Source organism: Filicampus tigris, chromosome 12 (genome assembly GCF_054856515.1).
Source record: "Filicampus tigris isolate MCC_2025a chromosome 12, RoL_Ftig_1.0, whole genome shotgun sequence".
In the NCBI taxonomy this organism is placed as follows: domain Eukaryota; kingdom Metazoa; phylum Chordata; class Actinopteri; order Syngnathiformes; family Syngnathidae; genus Filicampus; species Filicampus tigris.
Genome location: NC_141228.1, coordinates 2695405 through 2720837, shown reverse-complemented (window position 1 = coordinate 2720837; position 25433 = coordinate 2695405). Strand labels below are relative to the sequence as shown.

The window sequence follows — 25433 nt, the reverse complement described above, 5'->3', positions numbered from 1 at the left end:
TATCAACCAGTGTTTTTTGTTATCCACATCTTTACTCATACATTTGCTTTTTGTTTTTTGCTTCTTTTCTACTGAAAGACATTTTAATTCACTTTATTTCACTGGTATAAAAATGCCATGTCTGTTTCATTGCCTTTATATTTGACTAGACTTGTTAAGGTTTTACTAAAAAAAAAAAAAAGGCAGGAATACGACACACATTTTCTGCTTTTCTAATGTTGTACCCATACCATAACTTTTCTTCATTGGATTGTTGTCATCACAGATCTCTCAGCACATTTACAGTCTTTGTGAATCAGTCCTCTGATTTTCACAAACCCTTTTACTTCACAAATTATGCATTCTTTTCCCATCACTGTCACAAGCTATTGAAATCATTTTTGCCCCATGTACCATTTGTCATGAGTATGGTGGCGCATTGATCTTCAATTTTGCATACCCTTCACCCAAATTTGGGTGGCTTCCTTAGCCACTTGTCTTTGAGACTTTTCTCTCTTGTTTATAACTGTGTACTATTGGCTGTCTCACCATGTCACCATGGAAACCTTCTGTCTCTTTCCACTGACACAATTGTATTTTGTGTTCGCTGAGTGCTGTGCAAGCAGGGATGCCTTTGCTGAGTCTGCGTCACATTGTTTGTGTGCGTGTGCACTGTGCAGTCTTGTTTCACTGTCTGAACAACTCCTTATCGGTGGGCCCTTGACATCCCTATTTTTGCTTTGCTCTCTCTCTTTCTCTCACTTTACCTCACTCTCACTCACTCACTCACTCATTCACTCACTCACTCACTCACTCACTCACTCACTCACACTGTCATAGCAGTTTGGGTATTAGCCATTTGGAGTCTGGCATGAGAATTAGACCAAATTACGAAGGCAGCAGCTGTTTAGTATTCATGCCATCCTTTCCGAATCGCTTTTGGAGCATGACAAAATCAACCAATCCGGAATGGTCTTATTGCCAGCCATCTCCTCCTACACTTGAACCCTGATCCCCATTTCTTTCAAACCTGTCACTGCAGAAAAATACAGCCCTATTTCTCCTCCCTTGCCATCTGAACACCTGCCATTTTGTCGTCTTCATGAGGTGCTGCTGTCCAGCTCTCACTGTCAGTCAACACCTCACAATTTGCATCTCAATTACAAAACCTTTTTTTTTCTCCACAGTTTGTGCCAGATATCAATTTTGAGGAAAATTTGAAACGTTTAAATGTGAAATGATCAGCCACAGTGTCCTACAGTATAACAATGGCTTGTTACCCTTCTAGTTTATAAACATTAATTATGTTAAACATATAGTTTGCTTTCTGGTCAAGATTGCAAAGTTCTGCTCTGGCTAGTCACTGCTTTTCCTGCACAATGCAATGCAGGTCTCATGGCTGCCTCCTGCAGGGAGTATGTGAACATTGCAGGCCATCCATTTTAGCGAACCAGCTCTGTTTACAACAGAAACTATTGCTTGAATTGTGCAATGCACATGACACTTAATAACCAGTACAAGTGGTTAATATTAGAAATTCATAATTTCAAATTAACGTTGTAATTATAAAATGTAGCAGTATAAATGTTTTCACACTGTATTTTACTAGTGGCACTCTACTGGGCAGATTTGCAGCAAAGCACATTGTTCACTTCCATATTGTCCTATTGTGTTCCATCACGACTGTGTGTGGGTTTGCCGTTGTCCTCCCTCCCCCATCCACACCCGGCTTCCACCTGTATGTTTCACCCCACAGTGACGTGACAGACCTGCCATATGAGACTCACGCTGCTATCCTTCTCTCCTTCCCCTCTCACCCACTTCCTTCAATTCCTTCCTTTCCTGTTCATCTCCCTCCTCTACCACCCAACGTCCCATCCCCACTTCTGTCCTTCAACCCGACCCTTCCAACCCCACACAGAGAATGACCAGCCATCCCTTGTATGGTTTGACAGAGGGAAGTTTTATTTAACCTTTGAAGGTAAGTTTTATCTGCAACAGGACTAATTCTAGTGTTCACACACTCTTTGAGGCTCATTTGTGCAAGCTTGGTTCCTGGCCTGCCCCTACTCTGCTCCCTCCTCCTCTACTCTTCCTCTCTTAAAAAAAAAAAAAAAATCCTTCCATCTCCCATTCCTGCCAGCACCAAACTAACTTTTGGCTGAGCCCCACCATGTGTTGCAACTAATGCTGTGGTTTCATTTTTCCCCATCTTGCCTTCCTGACATTGCTCATCCATTTGTTTCCTTTTCCTCCAGTGGATCACCATTCATTGTAGATTATATATAATGTCTTTCACCATATCCTTTCGCTGTTTGTGTCTGGGTTCATCTTTGCACTTAATGGTCTTTGGATCTTCTCAAAACACTTCAACTTTAACGAAAAAAAAGCTTGCACATATTTATGACAGCCTCTTTTTTAACATCAACATCGGCAAATGTTTTATATGCTTTCACTCACAGTCAAAGGCAGAGAGAAATTGGTCAATATGCTGTGTATACTGTACACACTACTGTATATTGTTTAATACTTTGTCCTTACTTGCACTTTAATCTTATGTTCCTTATTTTATTTACACACATTGGCTTTTTTTAGCTTGATTTAAAAAAATTATATATATATATATATATATATATATATATATATATATATATATATATATATATATATATATATATATATATATATATATATATATATATATATATATATATATTAGGGCTGTCAAAATTAAAGCATTAACTATGGAGATTAATTTCAATTTCATAACGCACATAAAAAATTAGCTCAATTAACGCAGTTTTATTTACTTCCTGTAGCAGCTGACCTGTGCTCACTGTGCAGCTAAAGTTAGAGGAGAAGCACTGTTGCAAAGTCGGACTTTTACGTAGTTTTGCTTTAAAAGGTTGCTTGACGCCTCTTTGGAGAAAGACAAAATAATTTGCAAATGACATATTAGTTGTACGTCTTTGGTGTATTGTTCAACAGATAAAGCATTGTATTCTTGTATTCAAGGATAAAAAAAAAAAATTAGAACAGTATTTGAATCGAAATATAATTTTTTTTTTCCCACATTCATTCCAAGATTTTACTCAAGTAAATATCGGTTCCAAACTTGGTAAAAATTTATAGTTGAAAAATGTGATTAATCGCAATCAATTATGGAAAATTTTGCGATGAATTCGTTTTAAAAAATGTAATCGCTTGACAGCAAACCTATCGTGTTATTGTGCGGTAATTAAATTTTGTAATTGATCACGTCAAAATATTTGACGCATTTAACGCATGCATAATCCCACTCATTGCGGTGCAGTGAGCAGCAGAGCGGACGCGTGCGTGTGTAAATAGTAAAGCAGGTAGGCCCTCTGGGTGGGGAATTCATATTCTTAAAAAATACAGATGGAACAATAAATAAATAAGCAGGTAGTCATTTGCACTCATTACAAACGGTGGCGTATAGTTTCCCCCTGCTCACGGATGTTACCCGCGGGAGTATAAAGATGCATTTCGAAAGAAGAGGGGCAGCTTTAAATCTCAGAAATGTGAATAAATTGGTTTGCCTCAGCGACTGAGGATGAGTAGAGAAGAGGGCTGTCTTGTTTTGTGTGAATAAAGTCAGTTAATCTAACACACAACGTGCTGATAACTGTACTGCTTCTCACTCACTCTCAGTTGAACAGAGCATAACACTCACCCATCATACGAGCCAATCACATTCGTGTGCACTTCAGGGACCACTCAGAAAACATAAACTCTCAGAATATTAGGGCCACATAAATGTGTACATTACACACACACACGCACACGCACGCACACACACGCACGCACACACACTTTGTTTGCACACATTTGAAATATTTCTGAGTACCTTTTGCATTTTTGGAGTGAATAAAAATACTGTCTACTACAGAAAGAATGTTAATTTAAATTTAAACATTTTATCTCATGAGGATTTATTGTTATAATTAAGAAATACATTACACATGAACAGTATGTTGAATGTATATATCTGTCTTGTGTCTTATCTTTCCATTCCAACTTTAATTTACAGAAAAATATAGCATATTTTGGAGACAGTTCGAATTGCAATTAATTAAGATTGATTAGGTTTTAAGATGAGATTAACTCAATTAAAATGTTTAATCGTTGACAGCCCTAATATATATATATATATATATATATATATATATATATATATATATATATATATATATATAAGTATCAACTTTCAGTTACCATAAAAGCTTATAAATAACGTCACTTACGCTATGGAAAATTAAGTAAAAGTTGAAATTTATTTGTGTGTTAATACATGTGTGTGTCTTACATTAGGCTGCTCCAGAGGGCCGAGTCCTCTCACCATGGGGGCTCAGGACACGCTCCCTGTGGCTGCTGCATTCACAGAGACAGTCAATGCCTTCTTTAAAGGGGCCGACCCTGGCAAGTAGGTCAACCAAAAGCTTTTTACTGTATGTGCTTTAGCAGTCACTGGTTAGGGTTAATTGAGAGTTCACAAGATACAGCTCTAAAAACATGACCCAGAAAAAGATGTGTTGTTGTTAGAGTTGGGAATGATAAACCAATACAGTACAACCAGATATCCATTCATTCCTTTTATTCTCCACATTCGAATCTTAGATACATTGATTGTAGAGTTTTGGACCAGCTATTGCGAGCCTAGGAATCGGGTGTGTGAGTCTTTACAGTTTTCATATCTTAAAACGAGAGCACAGCTCCCCATGTGACGTTACAAATCAATCAAATTACATATTCTCTTATGACAGTTCTTCTGCCCAGTGTTTCCATATGACTTTGTTGCTAGATTTACTGACTTTTTAGATCCAAGTAAGGATTTATTTTCTCCAGAGAAGCACCAAAACTAGCGACTTTCACTTGAAGAGTGTTGCTGTACCACTGTATATCGAGTGTGAGGTCTTCTCTGTTGAGCGACAGAGATGTAAAAATAAAGTGTCAGTGCAAAAGAAGCACTATTTTGAGTGTAAAAAAGTGATTGGTAATTACCATCCTCTATTCTGTTACAAATGGTCATTGTCTACAAACATATATCTTAACTATATATCACGTTTGACTGGTTCTACTGGTTCAAAGTCCACAAGAGCGTCATCTATATCACTGCCGTTACACATTACAGAGCTCCCGCGATCGACGGGCGGCCGCCATTATGACTCGCAAGAATTTCGAAACATCCTCCGTGGGCTTACGACACCGTCACGTGTATATTCTGATGCGTTTTATTGGTCAAGAGACCGATAATTAAATAATAAAAAGAAAATAATGTGTACGCTGTCTCTGCTTTAAGGGTAGAAAGATGCAACAGCGCTCCCGGCTCCAGTGGTAGAAATGCGGTCATGCGCTCCCGTCCTTAATAGGTTAATAGAGCCGCAGCAACCATGATGACGGCTTCGGCCACGTTTCACTGAGTATTTCATACTTGCTCCATTGTCCGACAGCCGAAACAGAAAATATGTGAATGAGGAAAAACTTCATTAGGAAGCTTTATCAAAATACTTTTTATGTGCACAGAGAGTAGTTGTCCAACTTTTCATGCAGTTTTAGCTAGTGTTACGCCCCTGGGCTAATCAAGATGGCTGTGGTGGTGCCGTGAGTGCTAGATTGGGATTTGGCCTCTCTTCAACCCATCAGCAGCTCATTAGTCAATCAGCTGTATTCCATCGTCTTGATTTACTTAGAAATGAAAGTAATTGCAACATCCAGGTGAGATTTTTGATTAGTGTTGTGATGTTCGTGATCGAGTCATTCTTTTGGTCGGTTCTTTTGGGGTGAACAATGAGAATCGATTCAAAGCTGTGAGAGAGCCAGTCTGGGTTTTTCTTTTTGGGGTTTTTTTTGTGTTTTTTGGTACGGTATTTGGAAACAGTGAAGCAATCTGGTTAGACGTACAAAATATAAGGGCCGTTTGTAAAAATAAAAAATAATAATAATAATAATAACACTTCTCCAAAGCTTGGTTGTGGAATTTATTATTGTATGTTGTGAGTAGGAAGGAAGTAGGAAGAGTAGGAACCCTGCGTCGGGCATTAGTAACACTACGTTTCTCAGCAGTGAGTATTTTCAAGATCACATAGCATTTCAGTAGTTAAGCTACTTGCGTGATCCCATAGCAATAGTAATGTAACGATCACAGATGCTACATTTCCCGCCAAAGTTGTAAACTTTATATGGAATGTCACATTACGTGCCCTCTATCCTGGTGAAATGTGTACAGCAGAGTGTAAACATGCAATGCGATGTTTGTAGAAGTCCGCTATTCCCATGGGCGACTGAGTCCACGCTCTTATATATTGTGTGGTATTGGTACTGTGCGACCCCAATAAAGAAACTTCCACAAGCATTCAAGGGATCCATGGAAAGGACACAAAGGTATGTCCCGAAACGAACACAATTGCTAGTTAAGCTAGTCATCACAGCTCAGGCAGTCAGCACTTGCAGTGAAGGTCCCATCTTTAATGGCACCCTTTGTGTGAGACCCCCTTTGGCTCCGAAGTACTGTTTGTCCAGGTTATTTTCTCTACAAAAATAAATTGGTGTGGTCTATTTAAATAATAAGGTATTGTGTGTGTGTGTGGGGGGGGGGGGGTTGCGTGTGTTCGTGTGTGTGTGTGGGGGTGTGTGTGTGCGTGTTTGCATGTGTGTGTTTATTTTTATTTTTACTGTGCCATAAAGCAACAATTCTCAGGGATATGTATTCTTTTACATGTTTGAAAATACTCAAAGAATGTCATTTTATAGGATTGGGTTCTTTATGGTTAACATCAACATCAACAAATGTCAGACACGTGCACACATAGACCCCAAGTGGCACTCAAGCACCTCCCCTTTTCCCTGGATGAAAGAAGTGCCCTTTTTGCTGCAGCCTTTTTTTTTTCATTCACATATTTAAAAAAAAAAAATCATAAAATTACCCTCTCTGTCATCAATTCCACCCTAAGTGTTTTGATTTTTCAGGGCCATTTATGAGAGTGTTTTGGAGAGTTATGCTCCCGCATTAATTTATTTTGGGTTGATCAGAGGCACTTCAAATGGTGGCAGGTGTGAGCTGACCCCCATTTGACATGCATTTCAATGTGATCCCCACATCCGCAAACCCATTGATAAGATGGACTATTAACTTGTGCGACCATGTTATCTCAATTGTTTGTTTTTACTTACCCTCTCATTACTTTCAGTTGAGTTGTACAGGTTGGGGGAGAAAAGTATTCATGATATATCTTGGTCTCATTTTTGTATACCACAGAAAGCTGCCATTTGAACCTATACCCCCTTTTGTTGTTTTATTCACTGTGTTGTGTTAACAGAATAAAATATCTATACTACTCGTTTTTCTTAATAGCATGACTAATTTTGTCAATGGGGGCCCTTTTCTGGTTTGAACACCTGCCCCCCCAAATGTCTATGCATATTTGGCATCCGTAGCCGTCAATGGCATTGATTGAGTTGTTTTAACTATTGCATTGTTTCCGTGCTATATCTAATTGTAACGCTCCCATACTGAACCAAATCTCATTTGAATTTTCTAGCCTTAATTTTTTAATTGAATTGCAATCCGTGTATGTAGATCTAGTGTATCGACTCCGCTTTGTGCCTGAGATCCCCAACCCTAGTTGTTGCAGTGGATGACATATTCCTTTATATTCCTGATTTACTGTTTTACATTGTCTGTCACTTTCTGATGCACTTTTTCATTAACTCTCCCTCCTCTCTCCCTCAGATGTGTTGTGAAGATCATAGGTGAGATGGTTTTGTCGTTTCCAGCGGGAATCACACGGCACTTTGCCAATAACCCGTCACCCGCTGTGCTAACCTTCAGCATAACCAACTACAATCGACTGGAGCATGTGCTGCCTAACCCCCAGCTGCTGTGCTGGTAATAACACTGTTGTACACTCTGGACTTAAAGTTCTTCTCTGAATGCAGTAGTCTCAGCAGACAGGCGCTTAATGTGACTGTCAAGATGAATCCTGAATCATCTTGTTAAACTCTCAGTGAACTTGACAATACACCTGATTAATTTGTTTTGTGGTTGTACCTCACAATTTTTATCAAATTCTTAACGAGCATGTAGAATAAAAAGCATGGCACATTTTACCTTTTACATTCAATTTATATGCTTGTTGATTTAAGTATTGCTATAGATTGATTGATTTTTGAGCCATTTATTTTTGAACCGCATAATGCACTTCCAAATATTTCATATATATGATTTCTTTTCGGCGGCACGGTGGTCGACTGGTTAGCACGTCCGCCTCAAAGTTCAGAGGTCGTGGGTTCGATCCCGGCTCCGGCCTCCCTGTGTGGAGTTTGCATGTTCTCCCCGTGCCTGCGTGGGTTTTCTCCGGGCACTCCGGTTTCCTCCCACATTCCAAAAACATGCATGGTAAGTTGATTGGATACTCTAAATTGCCCCTAGGTGTGATTGTGAGTGCGGATGTTTGTCTCTGTGTGCCCTGCGATTGGCTGGCAACCAGTTCAGGGTGTCCCCCGCCTACTGCCCAAAGACAGCTGGGATAGGCTCCAGCACGCCCCGCGACCCTTGTGAGGAGAAGCGGTACAGATAATGGATGGATGGATGGATGATTTCTTTTCACCCTCTTATCAATCTTGGTCTGTAACAGCATAAACGTTTTTCCCTTTTTCAGGAATTGTCTAGAATCATGTGAAACCTACCTCTACTTGGTTATTTTCTGCATGGAACTCCACTGCTAAACTCAGCCCAAAGCCAGTGCCTGTTTGTTTGAAAGATTAGCTTAAGAAGTTGGTTGTGTTTTGTTTTCCTGTGTGCCTCTTCACCAGTGACACCACCACGCAAGCCAAGGCTGATGCCAAGGACTTCTGGGTGAATATGCCAAACCTGATATCTCATCTCAAGAAGGTATCTGAGCAGAAGCCGCAGGCAACATACTATAATGTGGACATGCTGAAGTATCAGGTGAGCTTGCAAAATACAACAAACACAAAACCAACAGGGAAAACACTGCTTATTATAATGCACTGTAAATTAAAATGCAAAAATATAACCACCTTTTCCAGGTATCAGTGCCAGGTCCCGTGTCCACTCCCCTGAACCTGGCTGTGAGCTGGCGGTGTGAACCCACCAGCACAGACCTGAGGATAGACTACAAATATAACGGCGAGGCCATGTCAACGCCAATGGCGCTTAACAATGTCCAGTTTCTAGTCCCAGTTGATGGAGGCGTTTCCAAACTGCAAGCTGTGTTACCTCCAGCTGCATGGTAAAAAGACATCATTGCTTTCTTTGTTATTGTTTTGAACCCAATGCAACACCAAACAAATTAATAGACGGATAGACCATTAATATGCAAAAAAAACAACTGGCTGTGCTTTACTGGACTAATGCCACGTTGTCCTAACAGGAACCCAGAGCTGCACAGAATCCTATGGAAGATTCCAGATATCTCACAAAAATCAGAAAATGGAGGTCTGTACGTTTAAACATTCTTGATTGATGTCTGACTTTTAATATATGGAATGACATTAATCAATCTGCTTTGATTTTTAATATATCTGATAATATTCTTGTTTTTAAAACTAGACTCAAGACCCACCTTTTTAATCTATTGTTGACTAATATTTGTCTACTTTTATTAACAAGCTGTTAACTAATATTTACTTCCTTACTTCTACCCATTTTTATTACATTTAGTCTTTTATTATTATTTATTTTATATGGCTCTTATATTTTAATGTCATTTATTCTATCTATTTATTCAATTTAAAAATAGTCTATATAGTTATAGGTCTTTTATACTATGTTCTAGGAATAGTCATTTAATTTGTAGTGTTTCCTCAGAGGGAGTCCTCTGTTCTGGGAGCTGTGGTGAGTGATGGTCGTGGTCCCGCCTCCTGGGTCTCCGGTTGCTATACGTGCTGGCACCTATACGGCACCGCTGTACTGGAGGCTCAGTGCTGGCGGCCTGCGGCTGTGGCCTGCATTTTGGTCCTGGTACAGAGGGCTCCAATGAGATAGTGTTGTTTTTTTCCCGTAAGATGCTCCTCACCCACTCGTGCTTTTTTTTTTTTTTTTTTTTTTACAAACCTTTTACCTTTTATCTTTTTATATTGTCTATGTGCATATGTGCTTGGGGCGGTGGTGGACTGGGGCGGCGGGGTTAATTTTTAACAATGTGAAGCACTTTGAGTTGCATGATAATGTATGAAAAGCACTGCACAAATAAAGTTTGGTTGATTGATATCTAATTGCTATTTTGATGCACTCTATTAAAAACAGTTGTATAGCTCATGCATTTCATACATTGGTGTCCCCTGAAGGCAATATGTGGATTCATATACTGTAATCCAAGAAGATTCTTCTTGTAGTTAACTACACAAACACAATAGATCAGTGGTGTCCGAACATTTGTCCCCTAGGATCGCATACAGAAAAACCAAGGCTGCAAGAGCCACTTTGATATTAGAAAAATAGCACTCAACCGTATTGTATAAAAACACACTGTAATAACATTTGCTATCCATAATCTCCAAACACGAGACGCGAGCAAAAAAACACGACTGTACCTTATGTATTGTCCTTCCTTGTTCTGCTTTTTCGGTGGGGTCTGTTGCATAAGCCAATAATTGGATTTTTTTAAATGTTTTGTTTCGTTTCATTTTATTTACGAATTTTTTAAGACATAAAATAATCACATCTCCACATTCATAACCAAAACAGGAGCAATCTGCAGTCATTTGGCAATCTTTAAAAGGAGTGTTTACTTCATTAATTAATGTGACATCTTTCACAAATCGGACTTTGACACCAAGCAAGAAGTGGGGCAACTAACACTACTGGAACTGATTTTTTTCTTACTCATTATGGCATTATAAATAGAATATTTGAGCTGTTTTAATTGTAAATACTTTTTATATGCATATTTGCATATTGAGAAGAGCTACTGTATATCTAAAACCAATGCATCATGAGCATCACACCCCTTCTTTTTTCAACTTTTAATTTTTTTTTTACTCTGGGCCTATCCCCCTTTTTTTTTCTAGTAATGACTTGGGCTGTGTGAAATGCTATTTTTAGTATGTGCCGAGGGCTGCTAAAAAAAAAAAAGAACGAGGTCTTCAACTGGTCCACTGCAGTACATCTGAAGAGATGATGAATACAATTAATTCCCATTTGCTGCCAGAGATGTACTAGGTTGAAGCACAGTATTTGCAGGAAAAATCTCCTCCTGTCATATTTACGCATTCATATTTTATCTGTTGCTGGTGTGCATGCGCTGGGTATTTTGTTATGATAAAAAGAAATAACGAGAAAGAAATGTTTTCAAATTGCCCAATATACAGAAAAATCTCCCAAAAATCTGAAGACACCTCCCCATTCTCAGTTATTTTCCATCATGTGTGACCACCATCTGTCGTCCTGCTTTTTTCTGTAGGTGTGGGATCTTTGTTAGCCCGCTTCCAGCTAACAGAAGGTCCAAGTAAACCAGCTCCACTTGCCGTGCAGTTCACCAGCGAGGGCAGTACACTGTCAGGTTGTGACATTGAACTGGCTGGGCCTGGGTATCGCTTCTCACTCATCAAGAAGAGGTTCGCTGCTGGTGAGTTTGAAATTGTCAGACTTCTTCTCCGTATTAATTACAGTCGATAGTCATGATCATTCTTGTTGTGTACATACCGCCTGGTTTCAATTGTGAAAGAAAGTTATAGCCCTACAACAGATAGCTACTGCAATGAGTCATATTTATCTATTTATCTATATTTTTGGGGCTTTGTTGTATTGGGTAAGGTAAAGATCGAGGTGTAGTTTTATCACCTCCATTATTAAGCACAGACTTAACCAAACTATTTTGTTGTTTAGGAAAATACCTGGCGGACAACTAACTCAAGATCTGCACTGATGAACAAATTAAACTTCAGCGGATGGAGGATGACACAGAGGACAGACCCACATTTGTCAATCACCCGCCCAGGACAACAGCCTACCCAGCAGTATTGTAAAACTTACATCTAGCATCGTGGAACCATTTTAGGTCATTTAATAATTTAATACTTTAATAATGTCATTTGTAAAAATGGTGTTATTATTTCTTTATTGAATTACTACATCAGATTTGCTGGTGTTACGCTCCTGGACTCTTTCCTTCTTTTTGAAATTGGTGCCTCTGGTCAAAGTGTGGTGATTTGTCACTGCAGCTGCCTGACCAGCCAGGTTCTATTCTGGATGACGTCACAGTAAAACTTCTAAACTGGAGTCTTCTCCAAAGTCTGAATGGTTCGAACTCAAATCAAGAACAGTACTCAGTAATGTATTAGCACAGAACAATGTTTAAACATATTAGTACTATAAAATACTTTTCAGTGTGGGATATCTGACCACACAAACCATGTAGAAGCTTATATTTGATTGATATTCATTAGGAGTGTTCAATCAGCAATGTATGCTGCCGATTATGATACCGATCATCCATGAGTGAGATTGGCCCATTCTGATCACATGATTGGCTGCATATTTGAACAATTTAGAGCTGTTCACCAACGATGATTTTAATAATTGATTAATACATCAGTTATTTCTTTGATTAATTGATTTTTTAAAAGAAAAAAAAATTTTTTATCCAAATTTCCATTCCAAAACAAAATTATATTGTAATTGACAGTGCAAAAATGCACAAACATAAATTATGATTCAGTTACTGGTTTGGTCTGTAATGTGCAGTGTTAAGGCCCTGATAGACCAAACTGACGTTGGAGGTCGTGAAGTGTCGTGGCGTCTGAATGCGCCGTCTGTTTGGTGTAGTGGCCACCGTCATAGTGATGTAACCCGTCTGTAAGCGTCTTGGGGGCAGTTACGCATGTTGAATCGGCGTCGCCAGTCGTGACATTTGGTCACTCTGATTGGTTGTTAGCTAGAAAATCTGCGCTCGGAGCACCAACGGGAAGTGACAAATGCGGAAAAACAGTGAGTGCGCCTCCGCTGCCTTAATCTTCTTACAAGTACAAGAGCAAGGGTTGACAAAGTATTTCACAATACCGTGTCAAGAATGTGATGGTTTACTTCGCGTGGAAGTTCATCGTGAGCAAAGAATATAGCTGAATGCATTGCTTACGTTTTTATAATCCGCCCCCAGCCAACAGCTTTCCGGTTGGATTTTTCTAACCATGAGAGATGGTGACTACCGCCGCCGATGGTATGGAAGGGTATTACATCTTATGTATTCACAGAAGGTACTTTAATGGTCAGCGTCGCTTTCTGTCGTTGCGGTGTATTCCTCCAGCGTGACGTGCCGACAGCCGGCCGGATGCCACAGGGGGTAAGCGTCTGTCACTGTTGGCCAGCGTCTTTTTGGTCTATCTAGGCCTTTAAGAACGAGGGAGGAGACACTACACTGCACATAGGTTGGTCTGTAGTTGGCTGCAGGCTGCAAAGTACGAGCTGCGGGTGATGGTTTTTTTGTGATAAGCAATGAAAGTCATTGATCGATGTGATGATCACATATTTTTCCACAGAAATCAGACGAATGATCGGAGCACCATTAATCATCATGACTCATCCACTGGTTCAACAGGGTCCTAGTCCTGTGGGTCGCAATTATGTAGTCAAAATGCACTGAGCAGTCAGTCAAACTGTTATTCTATTTCTTTGCGATCGTAGAGATGTTTCAGCTGGTAGGCAGCTGCAATGATAAACTGATCTGCTGGTCATGACATTTAAAAAAAACAGTGTTTTCCCATAAGAACTAAGTGTACAAAGTGTCATTTAAAATATATCTTAAAGGGCGTTTGGTGTTTTCCTTGTATGGTCACATAGCCTTTCTGTTGTTCCCAGGGCAGCACTCCAAATTACATGACAGCATCCTATTTTTTTTTTTCATGAATGAGATGATTGTTGTAGAAAATGTGGTTCTGTATATGATTAGATTTTGAACGGTATCACCTAATTCAGTACCATTAAAGGTATAAATATTTCAATTCTTTTTGTTATCTGTGTAGTTGAGTAACGTGTACAGTATAACGTATAATTTTTAAATTTGTTTCAGATATAATTTTTTAATGCAAGTGCAACAGAGGTTTTGAGCTATATATGTATATGTATATATGGGTGGGTGGGGTCAGGTAACTTGAAACGACCAATTTCATCCAGGATGCTGTGTTTTGCTTTGTGAAAGCAGTGTTAATGTAGACTTAAATTAATTGTGGGAAAGGTTTGCATTAAAATGTAAATTAACGTTCATGCTGAAGGTTAGATGAGGATGATGGATCCATGGCATCCATTATCTGTACCAGCTGTCAATCAGTAATGCACTCCAATTAGATGTTGTTGACAGCGTTGTCTTAATTCAGGCCTAGCTAGACAGTTTACTGGTCAAAAACAGGATATCTATCTGCTAATCTTTACAAAAAAAAGTACATAAATAAAGGGAAGTCCATTTATCGGCATTATCACCTTTCCTGAAGCGTGACCCTTGTTTAACACTACAGCTTTCTCTATGCTTTGTAACTTTACTTCTCTCTTCAAATGTGACTTCCCGAATTGCATTTCAGGCACCAGCCTGGTCCTCATGCCCCGCTTGAATCCATAGCTTTATTTTACATAATTGTAATGGTCTCTGTGAGATGACATGATGAGGTTGTAGATGGAGGTTAAGTTGACCAAAATGCTTTGTGCGTGTGTGTTTGAGTGTGTGCGTGTGTGTGCGTGTACACTGTCCTTCAATCCTCTGTGAATGAGAATAAGGGGAATATTTTTAATGCTGTTTAAAAACAGAAAAATATTTTATTGTTTATTGTGGGGGGAGAACACTGTGCCGATAATGTCTATCTTCCCGAATGCTCTTTGACACGCCTTCTGAACATTAAGTATGTGCGTGAGGTGTCGCCCAAGCCTACGATACTGTCTTGTATGTCAATATTGTGCTAAATACACCCAAACATGGTCTTGTAACATATATGGTAGAACCATCATAAACTGGGTTTAGAGCAACAGAGCAATTATCCTGACATCAGTGTTCCCGATGTTGTTGTGGTTGTTGTTTTTCTGTTGCCAGTGGGAACAAACAAATACAGTTCATTTCCTGTCTCTTGTTTTTGGTGAATATCAAAGCAATCAGAGCAACAGTCTCATCAGCACTATTTACGATGGCCCTCAATGTCCCATCATGCATTGGTTTCAGATTAATGCAAGTTGATCATTTATCACTCACCCCACTCTTTTAATATAAAAATGTAACAATCTTTTCCACTCTGAAATAAAAATATTGGATGAACTTGAAAATAATTGAATCCGTCTCACCTAATATTTCTGCTTTGACTGTAAATAATTGATTTAAGTGCAACCTGAAATTTTTAATTCATGTAATTTCTTAGATGAAGCAAAACAGGCTATTTCAATTGGTCTGAAATTTAAATAACTGAATTGACTTGATCACTTGACCTAAATAATCCTTTCAATTTAATCTGGATCTTCATGCAAACCATTTTAGATTCTTGGAAACACTTTTTTTTAAGAGTCTCAAATATTTAAAGTTGCAAGGTTCGAAATAAGCGGTTTTACATCACAGTTTGCAGGTCAAAATTAGTATTTTGCACCTCATGAATACACATTGAAGAGCATAATTGAGAATCAAAACAAGCAGTGATGTGTGTGTATTGGGAGCAGTTCGCTTCGTTCACTTGAACGAGCCCACACATGATTGTCAATTTTTAAATGTCAGAGACTAATTGTCAATTAGTCACTGACTAAGTGGCTGCATTAAGAGCACACAGTGGAGAGACAACTAGTAAGGAATAGTGAAGATAATGAGGGACAGCAGGAAAAGGAGGAGTTTTATCTGGACTAGGACTGCAACTATGGAATATTTTGGTATTCAAATATTCTACTGAAAGTAATATCAAATAATCAGGCATTCGGATAAAAATATGCTTGGTTAAAGATACAACAGACGACAAAACAACACATCTACACTTACTAATGACCGGCCAATCGGTTTTCCTTTCTACATAATCAACATTTTATACTTCAATTTAAACTGTTCAAAGCAGCACACTATTTGCCTCCCGAGAAACATTAGTGGGAATTTAGATAAATCTCTCCTCTTTGAATTTGGTCTATGAGACGAAGTGACGTCGGAAGCTCGGTAGCTATTTTGCTGGCTAAAACAACACATTTGGGTAAGGCTAGTTTATTAAAAAGTGATCAGTAGGAACGGCAAATGTCTCAGGCTGTCAGCATCAAAGTGTGCAGAGTCATTTAGGTCTAGCACTGCCAGCCGCTAGCGGCTAACACTAAGCGCTGGTAACAGACGCCGTACAATACAATGTCAGTGTAATTAAGTCATTTTTTAGCGCCCTTCATTAGCAATTGAACATGATTTCAGGACGTTAAGTTGTCTTCACAATAAATCAAACCCCTGCTTCAGTTCCCTGGGATTAAACTGAGACAAAAATTGCCCCACGAAGTTAGAAAGTTTCTCTTCAAATGAAGTCAAAACTGTTCTGCAAAGAAAAATAATTCTTTCGAGCCTTGAACTGTCATAATCACATTTCACTCACATTCACACCCAAGGACAATTAGTTTTCAATTAACCTAGCATGCACATTGTTGGAATGTGGGAGGAAACCCATCTGTAAGAATTGTGAGGACAAGCAAACACCACACAGGAAGGCCAAATCCTGAATTTAAACGCACGATTGCTGCATTGGGAGGGAGATGGGATCACCAGTTATTCACTGTGCCACCAACCCAGCATGCTGTACATAAAATTGACTTGAAAATATTTTTTTCCAATTTTTTTGTGACGGATTACTTCAATTTTTTAAAGTTCATCCAAAGTTTCATTTTTTTCAGTGCAGATGTTCATCTCTAATGAATGTGTTCTGTAGTAATTTATCATTGCCTGTAGAGCATGCAGAAAAAGCAGGGCGACCTTTACCTTCAGCTAATTCTAAAATGATGTTTTGTGCTGTGTACTCACTCACCTGTATTACTGTCAAGTAGAGCAGGGTTTTTTTTTTGTGCTGTGAGTAAGAATGCTTTAACATCAAACCACATGCAAGCTCAATGCTAAAATGGAAAGTTAGTTTGCTTCCTTCCAAAACCAATAAAAGTTTTAACCCCATAACATTTTTGGGATTTTTTTCTTTGTCTGTATATGATAATTTTATTCTTGCAATCTTTCTTCTTTCATATCACCACATGTTGGATGCTCTCTTCTTGATAGCTCAGATTTTTATACCCTTGAGGTATTTGAGGTCTAAAGTCAAATCAGTACATGTTCCTTTCAGTGCTGGGTTATAATAACATAATGAGGGCAACATGCAAAGTCTATATAGGAAAGCTAGAGCAGATATTTGGATCTAGAACGTCAGAACCGTGAGGCAGACATACTAACCACAAGGACCTGTGTGCTGCCCATGGCAAAAGTCATTGTAGTATTTTTTTTTCCATTAGTGCCAGTGATCACAGGAATTTTCTGCTCACACTTTGAACGGCATCTCATCACATGTACCAACGGTTAACTTTTTTTTTTTGTTTGCTCAGCTCAACTCATCAAAGAATATGAATGTTGTGCAAGAGCATTTATTTGACACAATAGTGAAATGAAAGCATAGTCCCTCCATTTAAATCCAAACAAACACGGACAATTTACAAACCTGCATATCAGTGAGTGCTTTTGGCTCAACGAAATAGACGTTTCTCATCTTATGGTTTGGCAGTGCTATGACGTGCAATGCTTCACCTTCCCCTAATCATACCGTATGATTGCACCAGTATTCCATTTCAGGACAAGAAATATGTCCCAATAAAATAACAATGGGGCGGAACGGTGTTCGACTGGTTAGCACGTCCGCCTCACAGTTTAGAGGTCGTGGGTTCGATCCCGGCTCCGGCCTCCCTGTGTGGAGTTTCCATGTTCTCCCCGTGCCTGCGTGGGTTTTCTCCGGGAACTCCGGTTTCCTCCCACATTCCAAAAAAAAACATGCATGGTAAGTTGATTGGACACTCTGAATTTTTGCCCCTAGGTGTGATTGTGAGTGCGGATATTTGTCTCTGTGTGCCCTGCGATTGGCTGGCGACCAATTCAGGGTGTCCCCCGCCTACTGCCCGAAGACAGCTGGGATAGGCTCCAGCCCGCGACCTTTGTGAGGACAAGCGGTATCGATAATGGATGTATGGAAAATAACAATGAATAGTGTTATATTTACATTCAAGTTAAGATTCAAAATAAACCCCATTACTCATATAAAAGAAATATAAATTATATAAAATATAAAATGACAATTATAATACATACAATAATCATATTGTCTTTAATCATTGTGATTTACTATACATTTGGATTCTATGAAGGCAAGACTGATTAGTTTTGGATCACTTGGAGAAGAGACGACGATGATGATGCCAGGCACGGCCGTGTTCAGCAGAGGAAGGCGAGGTCGCTCTTCCTGCAGCCGACCTGGCAGCACACTGCCGTCAGGATATTGTTCATGTCCCGCGTGGTCAAGTCTGAGCCTGGGCGGTTTCTGATACTCGCCAAACTGTCCAAACTGTTCTCGTCCCGTGTGGACAGACCTGCATCAACAATACAAAATGAAGAACAAAGAATCTCTGACTTTAAAAAATACCTGCGTTACAAAGAATATTCTATGACATTTTGTTGGGTATTTGTTGTTGGTTTTTTTTACATACACGTGACAGATGGAGTGGTTCCATTTTGTCCAATTGAGGTTGATGTTTCCATTAAAAAGGACCCTAATGACAAGTCAGATTTCCGCTATGCAATTTGTCTTGTGCAGTATCCCTTTCCTCTTCGTGATCACTCCAGCTGATAAGACTAAGTGAGTTTGCGCATGTGTAACAGACTGAGATAGCTAGTAATCTTGATATGTGTGCTCTTGTGGCTTAATGATGTAGACATCATGTCCTGGTCTACCCACACATGCATGGAAAATTCTGCATTGGTAGAATGTGGGGCAAGGACACATTCAATATCACAATGGCTGAACCTTATTTTGCTCTGTTATGTCTGCAATGGTGTAGAGGTGCACTGCATTATAGTGACAGCTTATTGAAATATTTTATTTTTGCTTACTATTACACTTAAATTACATGAGAAGGGCAAAATATGCTTAACTCATTCACTGCCATTGATGACTTTACTTGTCTTTTCACAGTCCAGCCATTCAATCCCAGGAATTTATTTGTATTTTTTTCAAATTTTTCAAACGTTAAGGGTAAAAGAGGGTCTGAAAATGTCTGGCAGTGAATGAGTTAAGTGTTTATCATGGCGATTCAGTGCCCTTCAGGAACGGAGCCAGAACGTGGCTAATGGGTGGGCCTAGAAAAATCAGGGTGGGCCTGAATATTTCCCTCACTGAGCACAATCCTCCTGTCTCGACACATGGTATATTTAAATAAAATGACAAACTGAATAATATGAAGTTCAGATCATCCTTAGACAACCACAATTATGCCATTCTTAATATTCAATACAATAAAAAACACAACAAAACACAAATTCAAAATTAATTTCATAATTTACATGGGTGGGCCTGTGCACACCCAGGCCCACCCATAGCTTTGCCCCTGCCTTCTACAACATAGTGGCTATCCATTCAAACAAAGCATTGTTTTTATAGGGGAACTATTTAAAAAAATTGTACCTAATGAAGTATCAGGTCTATATGTTTTTAACGTTTTCAAAAGTTTTTCAGACAACCAGTGTGGCAGAGTAAAACTCAACTCAACTTTTCGTTCCAGACCCCATCGCAGTTGGGTTACCATCAGAGGGATGTTATTGTGAAAATCAGATCAACATAATCACATCATCATATTACTACATGTCAGGGGTGGAGCCATGGGTGGGTTTGGGTGTGCACAGGCTGACCCAGATTGACAGACATGCCCACCCAGTGAGATTCATGAAAAAATATATACTTTTACATTTTTAATAAATTATGAAATCATTTTTTAATTTGTTTTTCGTTGTGTGTTTTTTTTTATTGAATATTAAGAATGATATAATTGTGGTTGTCTAAGGAAGATCTGAACTTCATATTATTCAGTTTGTCATTTTATTTGAATATACGATGTGTCGGGACAGGAGGATTGTGCTCAGTGAGAGAAATATTCAGGCCACCCATTAGCCACGTTCTGGCTCTGTCTCTGCTACATGTGCACAATTGCCTCTGGGGCTGGAGGGGGGTGGTGCATGTAAAAAAAGTATTAGTTATAATTTTCATCCAAACTTTCTGGCAAAATGAAAAAAAATCAATAGAAAAAAAAACATGAAGTGAACATACTTTATTTGCTTTTTACTGTCCCACAAACATATGTGGCAGGTTAGATCTGGCCGATAGTTTGGCAAATGTGAAATCCAGCAAATCCAGGCATGAATTTGCAAAAATATACAATGAAAAAGAACACAGTACACTACACTACAGTACTTATTTCATACTCTGAGGCTAATTAAAAAAAACTACCGTACACTTTAGTACAGGGCAAACAAATAACTAAATAGTTGTCTCACCATCCATGTCTGACTCTGCTAAGAGCCTCCTCCAGCGGGATCCTCCACAGGTATACACGACAGCTCTCAGGAACTCTCGGCCACACAGTTTCACCGCTTTGACCTCCGCTCTTGCCCTGCCCACACACGCGACGGCACAAAGCAGCAGAGGGAAGACCACAAGAGCACGCATCCTGGTTACCTAAACTGGCTTTCGTTTGTTAGACCTACTGCTGATGCTCTGAACGAGAGCTTATCTGTGCATGGATCTCTCCTCTTCTGTATGCTGCTCTGTCCGCTCTCCTCACCATATATACCCATCCACCTTTCTGTTGCAGGTCGGCGAGTATCCCTGCACCTCCCACTGACTGCTTCTTAGCCCATCCCAGTCACACATATACATGTTTACATGGCCACCCACCGTTTCCGCTTTCTGTCCACTTTGGCCGTTCATAGAGAGAATATCACCTCCAAATGGCAATCAAATTAAACGATGGCAACCCTTTCTGCAATGTAGTGATAGTACTGACCTTTACTGTGATGCAAAGTTAATTAGGTGATGCAAAGTGACCCCCTCCTGCACTCAAGCAGATGTTTGGTGCCTTTACGCACTTAGAAAGCCGGGATGTCCTCTACTTTACAGCATTTTGGACCATATGAGAGGAAAAAGTCAATGTTGACAGACCATCAGGCAGGTCATTACAGAGCTATTGATGGTAAAGTGTGATAGTCAGAATGACATTTCAGAATGATTGTTATCAGCAGACCCACTTACGGTGCTCATGCTGTCATACCATGCTTACTTGGAAAAAAAATAGTACAGTAATAAAATATGTGCAATATAGGCGGAGTGGTCAGGGGCGTAGCCACAAATCTTTCAGTTGAGTGGCCAGGGTGACACAATATTCCACTGAGTGTACACTCGTATGCCCCTCTGTAAATGAGAAGTTATTTTGTTATCATACTGTTAGGTTTTCGTGGAGGAGGACCCAAACGCAGGAGGAAAAATTGTGTGCAAAATTAAGGAATTTAATTTAAAGCAAAAGGCAAACAAGGTGCTGGGATAATAAACTAACAAAATGTTTAAGTCTCCAGAAAACAACAAGGAACAAAAGAAATTAAACAAACACTAGGGCTATGACTATGACTGGACTTTGACAAGACTCACAAAGACAGGATAGAACAGACGAACCAACAAGGGCTGAAAGAAAGCTGGCAACTAAATACAGACAAGTTAACGATACAACGAGGAACACCTGGACAAGACACAGAGGGTAGGAGGAAGCTGGTTGGTTAACACAAGGGACTGGGATGACAAGCACACACTCAATAACTTAACGACAGACAAAGGGTCACAAGGAAAAGCATGAAACTAAACTCAAAAACAAAACTCAAAACACGGACCATAACACATACCATCCACAGTCAAGGTTTCATGAAGTAAAATGCACACATATAGAGGAACTTCCCAACAGACTCAAGTTTTTAGTAGAAAGCTACTATTCTGTAACATAACTATGCTCTCTCTGCATAGTTTCCACGACAACAAGGATTGGCTATTTACAGCAAAAAAAGGCCAATAACTGACCTTTGGCCACAGGGTTTTGTGGATGGGAGCGCACTCATTATTTTTTTTCTTCAGTTCTAACTATTCATTGAAGTCTGATTTTGTGCTACTTTGCAGCAGCACCAATCCAGATTGTGATGGATAAGTTGGATAACCAAAGAAGTGCTGTGACTGACTCTTGTGTACAGACTCAAAAAGTGAACTATGCCGTTGCTTTGGGTCGCCTTGGCAGTCTGGGATGCTAAAAAGTATGAGGATTTTTTTTTTTTAATGAAAAAGGTCACTATCAGAAGTCAAGCAGAATTTCACAGGGATGTGACGATCTTGACTGTTGCGCTGAGTGCACTGATGAGTAATTCAGTCTATTTTTTCTAAACACATTTCTGGTTTCGTTTTGTAATACTGCACTGAGCATCCATCCATCCATTATCGATACCACTTATCCTCACAAGGGTCTCTGGGCGTGCTGGTGCCTATCCCAGCTGTCTTCGGGCAGTAGGCGGGGGACACCCTGAATTGGTTGCCAGCCAATCGCAGGGCACACAGAGACAAACATCCGCACTCAGAATCACACCTAGGGTCAATTTAGAGACTCCAATCAACTTACCATGCATGTTTTTGGAATGTGGGAGGAAACCGGAGTACCCAGAGAAAACCCACACAGGCACGGGGAGAACATGGAAACTCTACATAGGGAGGCAGGAGCCGGGATCGAGCCCACGACCTTTGAACTGTGAGGCGGACGTGCTAACCAGTCGGCCACCGTGTCGCCCCTATTTTTCGAGGACAGGCTTCCAATAGTGCGATTGAAGTTTGCAGTCGGACTCGCTGACGGAAGCCTGTTTAAAATCAGAGGCGGCCTGGCCTATAGGCAAGTACTATTTTTTTACCCCCTGAAAAAAAGGGCAATGCCTGATGACAGAGGGGTACCCACGCTGCAGGCAGATGATGAATAACGTATGCTATATTTTTACTAAAATGCCCAGCTCTGCATATTTATCACAGCACTAATTATCCCGTTGAAGGCATTATACTTTTGGGTTGAAATATATGGCCAAAATAAGTAACACATACTTTAATGATAGTATTGTAGACTACTTAATGCTTTCAAAACATCATGATGCAAATAACATTTCTTATTAGGAGTTCATCAATAGAATGCACTTGGTGGCATTAATGCCCTACCTTACAGTGTGTACCCTGAGTGGGCAACTGCAGTCAAATTTATATTAGCAGTATTTACAGGCTTGTATGTATTCCTCCACCCTGCTGCTCAAGGTAACTTTCTGTATTTGATGGAATACTTATAGGCAGATATACAGACAGCATATGAATATATATATATATATATATATATATATATATATATATATATATATATATATATATATATATATATATATATATATAGATATAGATATAGATATAGATATAGATAGATAGATAGATATTTTCAAAATCAATTAAAAAAATTCAAATAATATTTATTTTGGTTTGTATTTTGTATGATTTCTTTCTGAGAAATGTGGAACCATTTTTTATGGCAGTGCAAACATAAATATATGAAACCAAATAAACTCATTAGTTTTTCGCCGATTTAATCTGTGCTCGAGGGATTATTTTTATCTCACTGAGACAATTGGTCGCCTGCTTCTCTGAGAACTAATGTTGGAACAAGTCATGACAACCAAGTCACGACACACCCATTAATGTATGTGTGCGTTTTATCTTAGGTCTGGAATTAGAATATTCATCAGTCATAATTTTTTTACTGACAGAAATAATGATTTAAATTGCATCATAACATGCTATAAAGCCAGAAAAAAGTGCTAATGTCAACAAAATCCAAATATAACAGATCATCAAAACATAAAACATCAAAATAAAATATGTTCACCTTTCAAACTGTCCATTAAATATTTTCTTTTGAAGATGTTTACAGAGATTACACTATATAGTCCATATCCCTTGCACACTGACAAGATGACACGGTATTAATCAATGATAGGAAAATCTTGAAATTGAATATTGTAAAGCACTGTTGTTTACACCAGACTGAGAGAACGATGTGTACATCGGGTGGGGGATAGGACACCTCATTGGACATAAAAGCAATTGCTGTGATCCAGAGATTATGCATTTGTGGTCAAATGATGCCTTAAAAAAGGATTTCAAGCCACTCAGTTGCTTTCGTCTTTTTTTCTCTTTGACTGCATACCTATATTGAATTACAATTATGTGCTTTCTAAGCCATTTAGCTAAATTATTAATTAAGTAGAAAAAAGCATGGATGTTTTCAAATAATACTGCTGTCAATTCGATGAAATATTTAGTATATTTATGACTTTTTTTTACTTCATCTATGAATGGCCAGGCCCACCTGTCTGTTGTAAATAATAATAATAATAATAATAATAATAATAATAAAAATAAAGAGCTAGATATTCATCTTAGTAAGCGTATTATTAAACAGAAAATTAGGGAAAGGATTCAAAAGCAATGGGACGAAGAGAGGAAAGGAAGATTGTATTACATAATACAGAGGAAAGTTTGTGAAATGAGGGCACCAAGGGAAAAATAGAATAACCGTAGCTGTGGGGGATTTTAAACGGTTGAGCATGTTTTATTTGGGTGTGGTTGTGAACTTGTGACTTTGATACAGGGGCGGAGACATGGGTGGGCCTGAGTGTGCACAAATTTACAGAATGCCCACCCAAATTTACAGAATGCCCACCCAGTGAGATTCATTAAAAAATACATACTTTTAAATTTTTTGTAAATTATTATGAAATTATTTTTAAATTTGTGTTTCGTTGTGTTTTTTTATTTTATTGAATATTAAGAATGGCATAATTGTGTTTTTCTCAGAAAGATCGGAATGTCATATTATTCAGTTTGTCATTTTATTTTAATATACAATGTGTCGGGACAGGAGGATTGTACGGAGCCCCTCTGGTGCCAGGGTATGAGAAAAAACATTTTTTTGCTAATCTGTACCCACAGTTTAGTAATCTGTACCCACAGTTTAATAAACTGTACCCACAGTTTACCAATCCGCTTGCATTCCGCCACCCCATAATGACAATAGGGTGATTGCTTGTGGCGAGCGAAAAAGGTTGTGAATGAATTTGACGCACGAAAAATTAAAATAAACACATTGGCTATTTGTAGCCGTTCGCAGCTGATAAAACTGCTTAAGCAACACCATAGAACTCAAACAATAGTATTTCCATTTGATATGAGGGAATGAAAGTGAAAATAAACCATGCCATGACTGCTCTAAATGCGATTCACAAAGCATTGCACTACGCTCTAGAAACAATATACTTCCTGATTGAATTTACATTGACAGATATACGGCTGTGTGTACG

At 39.0% G+C, this 25433-nt stretch overlaps 2 protein-coding genes across 12 annotated transcripts in view; one reads left to right on the top strand and one right to left on the bottom strand.

Moving 5' to 3' along the window:
• sgip1a (SH3GL interacting endocytic adaptor 1a) overlaps positions 1–17108 on the top strand; it is an 87197-nt gene extending 70089 nt beyond the window's left edge. For 10 of the 11 annotated variants that reach the window (XM_086046456.1, XM_086046451.1, XM_086046452.1 and 7 more), the window contains 8 exons: positions 1901–1960; positions 4312–4423; positions 7730–7885; positions 8812–8947; positions 9049–9251; positions 9393–9457; positions 11424–11588; positions 11849–17108. In XM_086046456.1, the coding sequence (XP_085902582.1) occupies positions 1901–1960; positions 4312–4423; positions 7730–7885; positions 8812–8947; positions 9049–9251; positions 9393–9457; positions 11424–11588; positions 11849–11871 (920 nt within the window). In that variant the 3' untranslated portion in view covers positions 11872–17108. The remainder of the gene's footprint in view (positions 1–1900; positions 1961–4311; positions 4424–7729; positions 7886–8811; positions 8948–9048; positions 9252–9392; positions 9458–11423; positions 11589–11848) is intronic. The other variant, XM_086046458.1, reaches the window with a different exon arrangement.
• A 1202-nt stretch (positions 17109–18310) lies between these two features.
• insl5a (insulin-like 5a) lies at positions 18311–20782 on the bottom strand. The gene is made up of 2 exons (XM_086047409.1): positions 20517–20782; positions 18311–18559 (listed from the first exon to the last, which is right to left on the bottom strand). Exons 1-2 carry the CDS (start codon positions 20686–20688, stop codon positions 18405–18407), a joined length of 327 nt encoding a protein of 108 aa, XP_085903535.1. The 5' UTR covers positions 20689–20782; the 3' UTR covers positions 18311–18404.
• Positions 20783–25433: the final 4651 nt, after the last annotated feature.